The 13,842-nt window shown below is 47.5% G+C and overlaps 1 protein-coding gene across 1 annotated transcript in view; it reads left to right on the forward strand.

Moving 5' to 3' along the window:
- HTR4 (5-hydroxytryptamine receptor 4) overlaps positions 1-13,842 on the forward strand; it is an 86,301-nt gene that overhangs the window by 38,105 nt on the left and 34,354 nt on the right. The window contains 3 exon segments of the mRNA XM_032196883.1: positions 1-21; positions 23-62; positions 65-89. Coding sequence (XP_032052774.1) covers positions 1-21; positions 23-62; positions 65-89 — 86 coding nt within the window.

Raw genomic sequence — 13,842 nt, forward strand, 5'->3', positions numbered from 1 at the left:
GGTGATGAGCGATACCGAAGGCCCTTCTATCTTGGGGCAGACGGTCCCCTGTTCCACCACCACGATAACGGATCGACTCATGTGCTAAGGTGAGTTCTCAGCTGCTGCAAAATAGCTTGAGTCACTAGAAAGAGTTACTTCTCATGAGATTTCTTAAGGAGTGATTTTGTGTTGCATTTGAAATATCTGATGGATTAACTGTTAAAAAAATAAAGGGGGGGTTGGGGGAATGAGAAGTGCACAGTAATCCTTAGGGTGCTCATACAACCTGGGTTTGTAGATACCTGATAGATGTTGGCATGTGCGGGTTCTCCAGAGGAATGTTCAGGAAATATTTGGGGGAAGGCAGAAGATATGCATGCATTTGGGATGCATGCTGCTGCATCCTGTTGTTGCTTTGTCTGAGATGAACTCGATCACACAGGGAGCACCCTGGGGGAAGCTGCCTACTCCCTTTTCTCTAGCAAAGGGATTGAGATGCTCCCAATGGCACTTCTCAGGTTCTGTCTTTGTAGCCCCACCAGCTGGTGCTGCATCTCCTGAAGTAATGAATGGCAAAGGAGGATCTTACCCAAGTGCCCTGATACTGCTGGGGCACTTTAGTGGCTCTCTGGGAGGAAGGGTACTTGCTATTTTGCTTTAGCAGCTCAGAAAATGCTGGGGTGTCTGCCCTTTACAGTAACTGAGCCAAAGCCTGGGGGCTCTCAGGATGCCTGCAGCACAGACAGGAGGTCAGCGTCCTGCTGGAACCGAACACTGGCCCTTGCAGCATGTCGTGGCTTTCGGCAGGAGTGGCAAATGGGGAAGGGCAGATGTTTTCTTTCTGATCTTGTGGGGGCTGGTGCAGGGGAAAATTGGGCTGAGGCACCCATGTCTGCCAGCAGCCCCGGGCTCCTGCCATGTGCCACATGGGGCAGCTCCACACCAGGGCTGAGCCCCTCACTGCCTCCCCCCATGCAAGGCAGTGGTGTCTGGATCTGCAGTGTGCATCCCTCGTGGGCTACCAGACACAGTTCAGCTGGCTGGCAGTGTGGGGGCCCAGAGAATTTGAGCCCCCACCTCACACACCCATCCCTGGTTTTGTACCACATTGTTTATTGTGAGAGGAGGGCATGTGGGTCCCACATGGTGGGAGTGCAGAGGGGTTTGGAGGGCTCTGTGCTGGGACACATCCTCTGCTACCTTCTTACCAAGCATTGAGCTAGAGGGCAGAGCACTGGAGGAAGGGAGAAAGGAGCAATTATCTCCAGTAATATCAGAAAAAGCTACATTTCTGAAAACAAAAACACTACTGGTGTTTTTGCACTAATGCCTAGAAGTGACTTTGTTCTGGTAGATGTAGTCATGGCTCCTCACTTCCAGATAAAGAGTCAGTAACTGTTTGTGTTCAGAGCTAAACCCATGTGGAGACAAGCTCAGACTTCCAGCAGAGTCTAATCTTCTCGTTTGCCCCCAGCTCCCTGCTGTATTGACCTCTGAAGTTTTGGAAGGTGTCTTGGTCTGTGTAATGGAAGGGAAACGGGGCAAGGCATCCCACAGCCCTGGGACAGGCCTCTCACACCTCTGAAGTCATGAAGGCCATTACAACATATATACAGCCCTCTGTCTGTGATGGGGGCATGGCACCATGCCACACGGAGCACATGCCTGTGTCAGAGCCATGTGCCTGGGGATGAGGCAAACGCTCCTCAGCTGCGGGAGAGGGCAGGGGAGCATGGCCTGTGCTGGGGAGCTGCAGGGGTGAGCGCTGGAAATGTGGCTGTGCGTGGGGAGGAGGGAAGGGAGGGCTGGTGGGGGACTCCTGCTGGCCTAAAGACAAAGAAAGGGAGAATAACATCTATTTGGGCTAGCAAGTGCTGAAACAAGGTACTTCTTGTGAAGTAGATGCAGTGAAATGACAGGGAGCCTCTCTCAGGTGTGGGTTTCAGATTCAGCAGACAGCGAGCACATCAGCACCAAAGGTGAATTGCTTCAGCCCAGGCCCACGTTTGACCTCCGAATGTCACAAGATGGCAATACTGTGCCTCCTCTGTGTCTCAAAGATGTCTCACTGTGTTTGCTGTCTCGCTGTGACAGCTCCTTGTCCTGCCTGCGCTGTGCGGGGCTGGCAGGCCCAGGCCAGCTCTGCCCTGGGGACACCGGGCAGTGGAGATGTACTCCTGAGTGCTTTCCTCAAGTCTTGCTGAGTGTCCCCTGGTGCTGACAGACTCCTCATTTTGAAACCCTTTTAAACCATATGAACGTCCCTGAGGCCAAAGCAATTGTGAAGAGTCACCTCCCCTCCAAAGCTGGGGGGGCACAGTCTTGGCCACCCCAGCCAGCTGAGCTGGGCTGCACTAAGTGGTGGGTGCCACCTTGGAGTCAGGCTTCTCTCATTTCCACCTCATCCCTCCCACTCGTACGACTCAGCTTCCACCTACAAGTCCTCCAGGGAGATAGATAACAAGTTTGGGGACTGCCTGACCAGCTCGCGTGCCTTGCTGTAATCCTGTCAGTCTTGATGCGATAAACATTACAAAAGGCTCTGTAAGACCTAACTCTGTACAGGGCATTTTGTTCATTTCTGGGTTTTATGGGTACTTAAGAGTGGATGAACTCTCTTCAGTGTCCTACCACCACAAGCCACGTATCTCCTGCCTTTCCATGTCACTCCAGCTTGAACAGCAGAATGTGCTTGTGAGCTGCTGAGGGTTGAGGCTCAGCACATCAGTACTTCAGAGATCAATTATTTTCTGTTTTTCTCGGCTTTGGAACAATGAGAAAAGTGTGACTTCTTCCCTTGGTGCAGGTTATGAACTGATGGTGCTGCAATTGTGAGGATTAAAGGAAAACTGACTAATTACGGTCTCTAGACAGTTACCCTCACATGGGGAATTTTGATTTCTTCAATGCTTCTCTTAAATGCAGAACAGTTTGAACTCGGCACAGATGGAAGAGAGATTCAGTGAGGCAGCTTCTCTCCCAGGTATAAAGCATATTTGCTTTGCTGTCTTGGAAATATAAGGGATTTCAGCAGCTGAAATATTGAAACCTTCCTGTATGTCTTGGCTTCATACCAGCCCAACTGAGAAGCGGCTCAGGGGCTGGACCCGGTTCACACGCGTCTTTTCCAACCTCGAAGTTTTATCTTCCTAAGAGCTTCTGCACATGGGGAAGTTGAGCAAGGGGGGTGTTACAGCTGCGTTTTGTACCCCAACAGGGATAGAAGTGAAGAGAAGGACAGACCCTGTTCTGAACCCAGGGCAGCCTTCTGCCCCCAAAACCACAGAGATGTACAATTCTGTATTAAACTGACATGACTTGTTCAGCCACAAAGGGAGTCAGGAGTGGTGGGCAGTAGAACTTGAATTTCTAACTCCTCTTCATTTCCAGTCTTCACAAGATCTGAACATTCCTTCAGCTTTATCCGTCCAAACTGTTCTTTCTTCACTTGCAATCAACTCACTGCTGCTTTTGCAAGTGCAAAGAGTATGCTTGTCAATGCTAAAGATTAAATTCAGGCTCTTGTTCTTGGATATGTGTGATCTGTGAGAGTGCCTTCCAGGGACAAACTCATTTCTTCTTTTTTTTTCTTCTGAAAACTTCAGTGTTAAAATGTGCTTACATTCCTATTTTGGGATTTTCACATTTATATTAGGAATGGGAAAAAAAGAAGGAGGAACAGAGCATGATAAAACATGGCAGTGAGAAGAGGCAGAATCCCTCAGCACACACAGACTGACAGACTGGTTAGGATACAGTTCTCATTCTTTCTTTAATTTATTTTTCAATTGATCTGTGAAGACTGATGCTCTGGAGGACCCAGGCTGAGAGAGACTTTGTACAGCACACCTGGGGCCAGATGCAAGCACAGTGGTGATGCAGACTGCAGTGGCTTAGCTGCTTGACCATGACAGGAGGGAGCCCACAACTGTCTGAACCCCACAGAAACCACCCTGCTTTCTCCCTAAATCATGAACCAGAAGATGGGGAAAGGATTTCACATCACCCATTTTGTTCTTGAACTCTCCATCAGCTGGTATGAAAGACACCTGTTCCTTGGGCAGGGGAAGACACAGTGCAACGTGATTTGAAGATGTCATGAACAGGAGACAAGATTTAGTTAGAGATGGATCTGTCTGTACAGTGGGCAAGAGTAGAATTAAATATTCATTCAGCTGTGAAAGAGGATTTTGACTTGCCTGTTTTCTGAGTTTGATTTCTGCAAGCATGGGAATTGACAGAATTGTGTTTTTTTTAGTGCCTGGACATTAACCTATCTCACTTCTGATGTGTACCACTAACTGCAAAATTCAAGCAGGGCACATGGAAAGGGTGAATTGAACTCTGCAGGTGTGGCTACAATCAGAAATTCATGCCCTATTCATTTTTGATGGGTAAGATTGCAACTCACGTGTCACATAAAAAGGTTTGCTTCTCTGTTTGCAACACAAAATGTGTAATTCATTATAAATATTTGCAATTCATAGTTCTAATAACTTATGGTTTGGAAAATCACACATTTGAAGGACTTGGGAATCATTCTGAATTACAAGTGGATAGGAGAATTTACAATGCACTCTCAACTAACATATGGCAAAAATTAGTACAGTAATTCACTGCAGTAGATACGGGTTTCTGGACAACTGTAGCATGTGTTCGGTGCACAGTCCTGTACACTAGAAGAGTGAAAATGCCATAGTCATCTGAAAAATGCTGCCTCCCTCTTTAAACATATTGCTTGCATATCTTTTGTTATGCACAGACATTTAGTCAGAACAAAGCAGTGAACTCATGCCTTTGTGAATCATTCAACTCATACTGCACAAGACGATTGGAACCCAGCACAGCACTGCTTGAATTTTTGGATAAGACAAGTTCTGAAATTTTGCCACAGTGGAGAAGATGGCTTTGGGTAAAATATAGTTGAGCAATGATCAGAGCAGACAAATTCTGGAACGTTTGGGTCAAGGAGGTCACTTTTGTGCATTCCCCATTTCCTCCCAGAAGTGCACTGTTCAGCACAGTACAGTGTGCTAGTCTCTTCTGGGAAAGCTGTAGTGAGTGGTTTATTTGCTCCTTTTCTATCACAGAGAGGCTTTCTCAAACAGGGCTGATGTTGATTTTATTTCTCCAAAGTAAAACACATCTTGATTTTCCTTTTGGAAGAGCCAAGAGAAACAAAGGGGGAAAACAAAAAAGCAGCATGCAGCTTGGGGGTCTGGAAGTTCATTGTCTTCATAAGTACAGAATTAAATAAATAGCCCAATCAGCCCACACTGGTGTCAGCACTCTGAAGGTGTGAGAAACACGTAGTAAATCGCCGTGTGTAGCCAGTACTGAACACTGGAGCATGGCTGTGGAGCTTTATTGGCCCCTGTGTGGGCCATGAGTGATGGTGCCAGTATATCTGGTTGGCAGCGAGCACCAGAGCGTCCTTGCTGCTGCTTCAACAGGCAGCACAGCAGCTCGGCTCTTCAGGAGCTGGCAGAAGTTTAGCAACTTGGCAGGTTACAGTTCTGTTGGAATAAAAATAAATCCTTCCTGGCTGCAGGGAAGGGAAAGTCAGAGGTGCCGTGGAGGCAGGCAAGCAGTGTTGTGCTCACGCTGCTCCTGCCCCACTGGCCTGGCGGGGTTTGACGGGTGTTGGCAGGAGTGTCTGGGTGCTAGCAGGGATTAGTAGTGTGCTGCTGCTTCCAGTCTGTAAGGGTACAGTAGGAGGTTCTCCTTTCTTTGATTCTTCTGGCCAGAAGCAAAGAAGATTTTGGGTGAGAGACAATCACATTCAGGTGGGATGGATGGGCTGATTGCTTTGCATTACTTCAAGAACTATTGAAAGAGTGAATAAATTAAAGAGGCTGCCCTGAACAATCATAAAAACTTACTGAGTACCTATGCCTCATTTTCACCCCCAGGGGTGAGGTTTTCCCAGACCCATTCACAAGGTTGCAACCCCCCTGAAGCCCCCCCCTGCCCACCAGGCAGTCAGCACAGTCAGTGCTGCTGGGGCCCCCGACCCCCCGACATGGGACAGCCCTGCCTGTGTGCTGCCTGCTGCAATGCACATCAGGACACCTGCTGCTGTGCCTTTTCAACAGCTTTAATTCCACAAAGTCATTACCTCTGGCAGGTTAATGGGTTTAAAAGCACTCTGTTTTCCCTGTGCAGCCAGGTCTGTGCTGAGTCACGCAGCAGGTTCGGTGCCCGGCAGGATCACAGCAGTTCTACCCATGGGGCATGGATGGAGCAGTTGTTCCCTTCCCCCTGCCAGGGTGGCATTTTGTGGGCTGCAGCTGCAGCTTGACTCAGAAAACACAGAATGCTTGCTCAGAGGTGCTTCCTAATAACACTAGCAAGTCTCACTCAAGGTTTACAAGTAAAAGCCTGCTGTCCTGCCTTCTCCTGTTCCTCTTGTCTCTTATCCTTTCTCAGGCATTGAGACAGCCACAGAGACCACAGAGCTTCCTGAGGCAGAGCAAAGCAATCACTGTGCAGGCTGGGCCAGCCCTGGCAGCTGCAGCTGCTCCTGTGCGGCCAAGGCAGCAAGCTGCTGCGAGCAGTGGGGCTCGGGCACCCTGACAGCCTCCAGATGACGGCCTGGCAAACACAGCCCTCTCCTCCTTGCTCGCCCACCTCTTCTTCGCCTTTCCATGCTCAGAGCCACCCCTTGACGTCTGACAAGCTGGCGGCTCTCTCAGCACAGGCGCTTCATTGGCAAACATGCATTTAGGCTCAGCCAGGCGGATGCGTGCTTTTGCTATCGCATTTCTCCACAGGACAGTGGCGGCCGCTGGCAGCAGCAGAGGTGTCTGGAGGAAAGAGGGACAGTGATGACAACATGGTGCACAGCCAAGGTGAGGTCTCTGCCCAACCTGCTGAAGACCCCAGAAACCACAGCGGGAATCAGGGTGCAGGTCAGCTGTTGATACATCACCCTAAATACTGGCTCGCTCTCTCTTCCTCAGACATTCACACTTTCCTGGAAAAGCATTCCTCATTGCATAAAGCAGCAGGAAGCTATTTCTGGAGAGGATAAAGAGATGCTCACAGGCTGTGTTTTTGGGGAGGTGTTAGGTCCCTGCTCTGTTTGTGGTGCTGGCAATCGGAGGCTGTGCAGAGGCTGTGGGAGGACCTGGAATTCATCTGGCTGCAGCAGCTGGCCAGGGCAAAGAAGGGCCTTGCTGGTGCTTGAAGAGAAAAGGAAAGGAAAGGAAAGGAAAGGAAAGGAAAGGAAGGAAAGGAAAGGAAAGGAAAGGAAAGGAAAGGAAAGGAAAGGAAAGGAAAGGAAAGGAAAGGAAAGGAAAGGAAATGCGAGGAAATGCGAGGAAATGCGAGGAAATGCGAGGAAAGGAAAGGAAAGGAATAGGAAAGGAAAGGAAAGGAAAGGAAAGGAAAGGAAAGGGGATATTTCAGTACATGCACAACTTTGCTTGGACAAACTCTCAAAAGGCTGACACGGAGATGAAAGGTTCAGGGTTGGACTGAAACTCAGGGTCTCGTGGCCAACAGTGCGTACCCTCGGCTTTATAGCCAACTGTTTGCATTTGCAGGACACTATTTAGCTAAGCTGCCTGCAGGCTCCACCAAACTGGGTGAATGGGCAAAAAGCAGTATTTTTTTTTTTTTTTTTTTTTTTTTTTTTTTTTTATCCGGGGTTTCTGAAACTTACTTTTTGTTTGTTTGTTCGTTTCTTGCTTTTGCTCTTAAGGAGAAATAGGCAAGCATCAGGTAGGCCCCTGGGTGTGCGAAGCTCACAAACAGACCAGCAAGCGAACAAAATCCTGGAAAAAAGCATTTGGATGAAAAAACCATTAAATACAAACATGCCTTCTTAGCTTGTCTTGACCAAATTTCAGTGTGCAGTGGGAGTGAATCTTCTTTGACTCAGCTTTTAAATATGAAGAATGCAGGGCCTTGGTTTAAAATTGATTTTTTTTTTTAATTATTTTAGCATGAACTAAAATATGAATAACCTTCTAAATGTTTTTGTTTGTTTGTTTGTTTGTTTTTCCCATTTATGCAAGTTGAACAGATTTTTCTGCAATTTTTTCCTATCAATCAGTGATCACTTGGAAAAGAATTTTGGTGGCAGACTGTTACTGCCCAAAGCTATGCCATTATTTACAGCAAAATCAGTCTGTTGGGACCACAATTTCTGACTGACAGTAACTGCCTGGCAATTTTAATGATCCAGTAACAGGGGTCAGGGCTCTGACACACTGCATCATCTTCTTCACTGAAAGGTCGTTAGCCTCAAGATGGATCGTTTGAACTTCAGCTGCTGTTTCCTTCATTGCCTCAATGTTTGCTGTTCCTCCCTGCGTTACCATAGGTCATTTTGGAGGCAGATACATTTAGCTGTGCTACTAAGACTTGGAGCAATTGCAGGCTAAGGAGCTTTAGGAAGTGTGCTGCAATTTCTCCAGCAGTCATTTATTAATTATTGGGATCCAGCAGGCAAGAAATTTATGTTTGCAAAGTAAACATAAAGCACATTCCCAACAAGTTCTTTTGGGGAAGTTTTTGCGCAAAGGATTGAGACAACCCCCTGCCATCTCAATCTCCTGCAATTTTGTTCTTTTTATGTAATTTCTCTTTTTGATAGTTTAGAGGAGACTCCATTAACCCATTGAAAGACATGAATGGGTGCAGCTAATATCTTTGCTGGGATTTTGAGTTTTGTTCTCGATGGTAGGGATTTATTTTGCTTCCTCCTAGCAAGTTGATGCAAACATTATGTTTGCACTCAGACAATCATGCTCCTGTGATTCAATTACTCATTACCAGGCCTGTGGGCAGCCGTCCTCATCTGGCTACACACCACAGGCATGTTATCACCTTGTTGTGTATGGCTGGGGGACCATGAAGGAACATCTGTGCCTGGGAGAACTCTGTCCTTAGGGTCCCTCCAGCACTCAGCAAGAGGCACAAGAGAAACTAATGAACTTTTTCATTCAATAGAAAGAATTCCACTGGTGGGCTTTACTTTAAATTGCGGTAGTGTCATTTTTCATCAGCTGCAGGTGCCTGGATGAGCTATGCTGACATCTGTGGGTGATGCCTGGCAGCCCTTTTCACCATTCCTATATGCTTTCCCATTACAAGTCTGGAGCACAACATCAGGCATGGCCAGAAGTGTGTCCTGTAAAGAACGAGCACTGATGGAAGGGTATCAGCAGTGGCGGCCCTGGGGTCACGCTGGGGCTTCTTCTTTTGACTGGTACTGAGCCATCCCAGGGCATGAAATATTACATCAACCAAGACATTTTTAACAGGGAATTTCAGGGGTGGCAAAAAACAGTACCTTCAGTTTGACACAACCCCTGAGTCCTCTGGGCAATGCAACCAAAGATTGCTCAACATGTGTTTCCAATCCAGTACTTTCAGTCTGAGTATCAGTTCCCCATGTCAGCAGGGAAAAAGAAAAAAGAAAAAAAAAAAAAAGAAAAAAAAAAAGAAAAAAAAAAAAAAAGAGAGAGCGAAAGTGGCCAGGAGCATAAGATAAGCCCAGAATTAGACAAAGTTTTCTGGCCATCATGGCAGCATCATGGCAGTGATGTTTTGAAACAAACTTTCCGTAAGACTAGATGGGGAAAAAGTCTAATTCTTACCAAGCTGGAACATGGTGAATTTACAAAAGTCATATCATTGAATGATATGACTGTGACAGGGGAAACTGCCTCAAGACCCCACAAAGCCCCACTTTGCCCTTCAGTCTGACTGCTGTGGAACCTGAAGCAGAGCTGACCCTCTTGTTGATACCTGGCCATGCTGCCTTCATAACATGGAGCTTGCTGATTTTCAACCCTGCTGATTTTGTGTCCATCAAGGAACACACAGATTGTCCCCATTTCCCAAAGCCCTCACAGGGCAGATTTCTGCACTTCCTACCCCACAGTTTTCCCTTCTTAGGGATATGGTTTCTTTCCCTTCCTTAGGGATATGGTTTAGTGGGGACTGCTAGCATTAGGTCAGAGGTTGGACTCGATGATCTTGAGGTCTCTTCCAACCTAGAAATTCTGTGATTCTGTGATTCTGGGAAGCAGCTGCAGTGCATATTTCCCACTGTCTGGAAATGGGCTTTCAAAGGCCATTACTGCATAGGTCAGCAGCCCAGTATCCTGAGGTTGCCTCTGGCTCATTCCCAGTGTCAGGGTTTGTCACGAGGTCACATCCAAAGATAAGTGGGAAGAAAGGAGCTTGTCCTCAAGTGCTGCTGTTCCAACCATTTGATCCAGGATCTAATATATAAAAGGTAATCTGAAGACAAGGTGATGGCTCTACCCAGCATATATGAAAGTATGAAAAGCAGAGCTCAATTCTACAAACTAATTTTATTTTATGAGGTTGCAATTTGCAAGAAGCGTAACACACTTGATGTGGTACCTACAGCAGCATGGCATTTTTAACCAGAGCACTCCCACAGTTTGCTAGTCATAATAAAATTAGCATCTTCCACCAGGTGTTTTCTAGTCAGGGTTCTTAAGGAACAGCTCTTGGCCATAAAACATTTACTTTTAATCTTCTCTCTGGAGAAAAAACAAATAATTGCTGATAACATGTGCAGATACCACAAGATTAGAGGAATAACAAAAAAGAGAAAGAGCAGTTTGGGGTTTCTCTGCCCTCTGAATTGCTTGGTTAACTGAGCACAAGGAAAACGTTTCCATAGGGCTACAGAAACACAGTCTGCATGGCTCTGCATCTTGGCATACTGAGCACAAACTCGGACTGCAGCCTAGTCTCATAAAGAGCCAACATGAAATAGGTTTTGGTGCTGAGCATCAGCTCCCACCTGACACCGTACCTGCAGGACGAAGGTCCCCGTGGATGTTTGGGTGGGTGCCAGGATGGGTGCTGCTGCGTACCCAGCCAGGCAGGGCTGGCAGTGGGCACCTTGCTCTAGGAGGAGGCTGGGACAAATGGGGAGGACTAACAAGTGTGGTGAAAGGTCTGGGGAAGGGGCTGTACAAAAATATTCCCAGCACATTAACTGGATGTCTTGTGCTACAGAAGGTAAAGAGAGCGGAGTCTATTTGGGGCAGGGAAATCTAGCACAAAAAGATGTAACAAGAGTAAGATGTGGAAGTTCAATGTACAGAAACTTGCTTTAGAAACACAGCATTCACTTTTAACAATTAAAATTGAGATCCATGATAACAGATTAGAATACATACGGTTCTTTACCACTATAAATTTAAGTTTCAAGATTGGCTTTCTTTGTAATAACATCTCTAATTCAATGAGAGATGCTGAAGACAAAGCAGGAGTGAGTTCAGGTCTTGCTCCAGACAGACTGGGAGCTCTGCTCTGCTGGTTGTGTGACCTGGTGTCCAGAAGTGAGTTTCCCGTTCAGCTGGGTGCTGCCAGCCTTGGGGCAGGAAGGCAACCTGGCCCTGACAGCTTGGGACAAGTGAGGGACACGTGGTGGCTGCTGGGGCACAGAGGGACACACAGGCACTGCGACCTGGCCTGTTGGACCAGGGCCTAAACCCATCTGCTCTCAGCAGTGTGTGGCTTTGTGAGGAGCCAGATAATTTTATTGCAGCCCAGTGAGGGGTGATTAGTGAAAAAAGGGAAAAAACGGAATCCCCGTCCCTCCCTGGAGTGTTAGCAGGGGGAGCACACAGGCACTGCTTTGTATTCAGTTCAGCAAACTCATTCCTGGTGATCTTAAAAGAACCTCCCCCTGGCTCCAAAATACCTTTCTTTTGAGCCTTTTTTAGTATTTCCCAGTTTATTCTTCAGAGCAGGGATGTGATGGTATGTACAGCATACACAGACATCTCAGCTTGTTCTGCCATTTAAACCTAGACTGGACAGAGTAGTTAAAGACAGTATGTGGGGACAGTCTGGCACAGGGGAAGTCTCGGACTGGGGAATTAAGAGGATAGATAGCACTTACTAGGTCTTTCCTTTTGCTAACAGTGTTAATCTTGTCAAGAGATAATTTGGTTTTCACTTACATTTCATCAGCTGCAATTCTGAAAAAGTATTCTATACAAATATATGAGATCATTAGACTGAAAAACAGGTTAAAACAAGTTCTGTAGTTTCTTGGAGGAGTTTTTTTTTTTTTTTTTGTAATTTCTTGTGAATCGTTGCCAGTATTTGCAATCAAACTTATGTTCCAACTTCCCTGGCATGATTTTACAACTTGGCATCAATATTCTCTCCTGTAACAGACTTGTAGTGTAACATCCACAAATACTGTGACTGGTAGTTGCGAAGGATCACAAGCAGGGCAAGGCGAGCTATAAATATCAGAAGGTATGTGTTAGCTCAAACAGGAGATATGGGATGAACCAGGAAACAGACAATGAGTATGCAATCTATTACGCAGGATGCAAGGGCAGAGAGCCCAGGGATTCAGGGAATTTACCTGTTCAGCAGCAGCAGTTCTCACCACAAAAATAAGAGAGTTGCACGCATGGCAGAGGGGTTGGCTGTGTTTAGCTCTGTGCAGCACCAAAGGACCTACGAGCCAAGGATGGGACATCATCTTCTTCCCTATCCCTCCTGTAAGCCGCATCTATTTATCTTTCTCCCAAATCCATGTGTGCACGGGGCTTCCTGCACCTGATGGCACACACAGAGCACTTCCAGGCAGCTGATGTGCCACTCACCAAGGCTGAGGCCACCCTGTGCAAAAGTGTGTGTAATGGTCAGGACATGCATCCAGAACAGCCATGGGGACATGCAGAGAGCAAAGCATCCTACAGCCATGGCCAGGCCGGCAGGCAGCTGCAGCAAGAGTCCAGTCCCTTCCCATCTGCCAGGCTCCCCGTGCCCATCACCTGCACTCCCCGCTCACCACGCTCCCATCGCCAAGCCCAGGAACACTCGGACTAGGGAGCAATCCTGCAGCAGCTTGCTTCTTGCCGCTGAAGTGCGAGAGATAACAGGAAAGCTGGGGAGAAAGGGTGGAGAGCCCAGATCAGGCTGAGTTCCTCTGATTGCTTCAGAGGGTGAAGAACACGCACCCACCTGCAGCTGTACGTAAATGGGAGCTGGTGCCAGCAGAGGTTTGGGCCCCTTCCCAGACACATCCCACAGGCTTTGGGCCCTGCATTGCTATTTGGGCTCCCACTGAGCAGCGCTTCTGGGGTCGCAGTACCCACACCATCCACTTCCCTTGCACCCGAACATCAGGAGAAGAAGCACAAAAGCCAAGAGCTGAGAGAGGAAGGGGGCTTCAGCTCAATTTGGAAAAAAGAGTGTGATTTGCATCGCTAACCAAAGGCAGGTGCATGGTCGGGGGATCTTATGGCAGAAACAACAGTGTGCAGTGTCTGGAGCAGCATCCCTGCTTTGCCCCTCCTGGGTTTAGGGGAGCATGTCCCCAATCACTGAGACCAGGCAGCCACCAGCATCGCTGCGTGCAGCACGCCTCCAGTTTCTGTGGGTGAGGATGTGCTTTGTTTTTGTGGGTGTTCTCTAAAGTTATTACTGTCAAAGCCTTTCTTTTTATTTGTAAATGGCTTTCTATTGAGGTTGGGTTGTCCCCAGGGTAGGATGGATGTCGAGACACTAATTTCTTCTCTCTCAACTGTCATCTTAGAAGTCTGGGGTAAGGTTCTTCCTCCCACCCCTTCCTTGCTTTTTTCTTTCCTACGGATCTGTGCTAAATTTAAAAGCAGAAATCTCTTAGATATTTCTTTTTGACACTTCAAAATTCTTCTGCAAAAGGATGAAAAGATAGGGGAAGAGGTGGGGCGGCCTTGGCTCCCTGCTCACCAGCTCCCCGTGGCGATGAAGCGCTGCCAGCATCATGTTGGCCTCCATGGGCAGCGTGCAAGCCCATCACTGGGCCTCTGGTCCTCCCTGACTGCACAGCAGCACAGCCAAGCCCATGAAACTCAC

Source organism: Aythya fuligula, chromosome 14, assembly GCF_009819795.1.
Source record: "Aythya fuligula isolate bAytFul2 chromosome 14, bAytFul2.pri, whole genome shotgun sequence".
NCBI lineage: Eukaryota > Metazoa > Chordata > Aves > Anseriformes > Anatidae > Aythya > Aythya fuligula.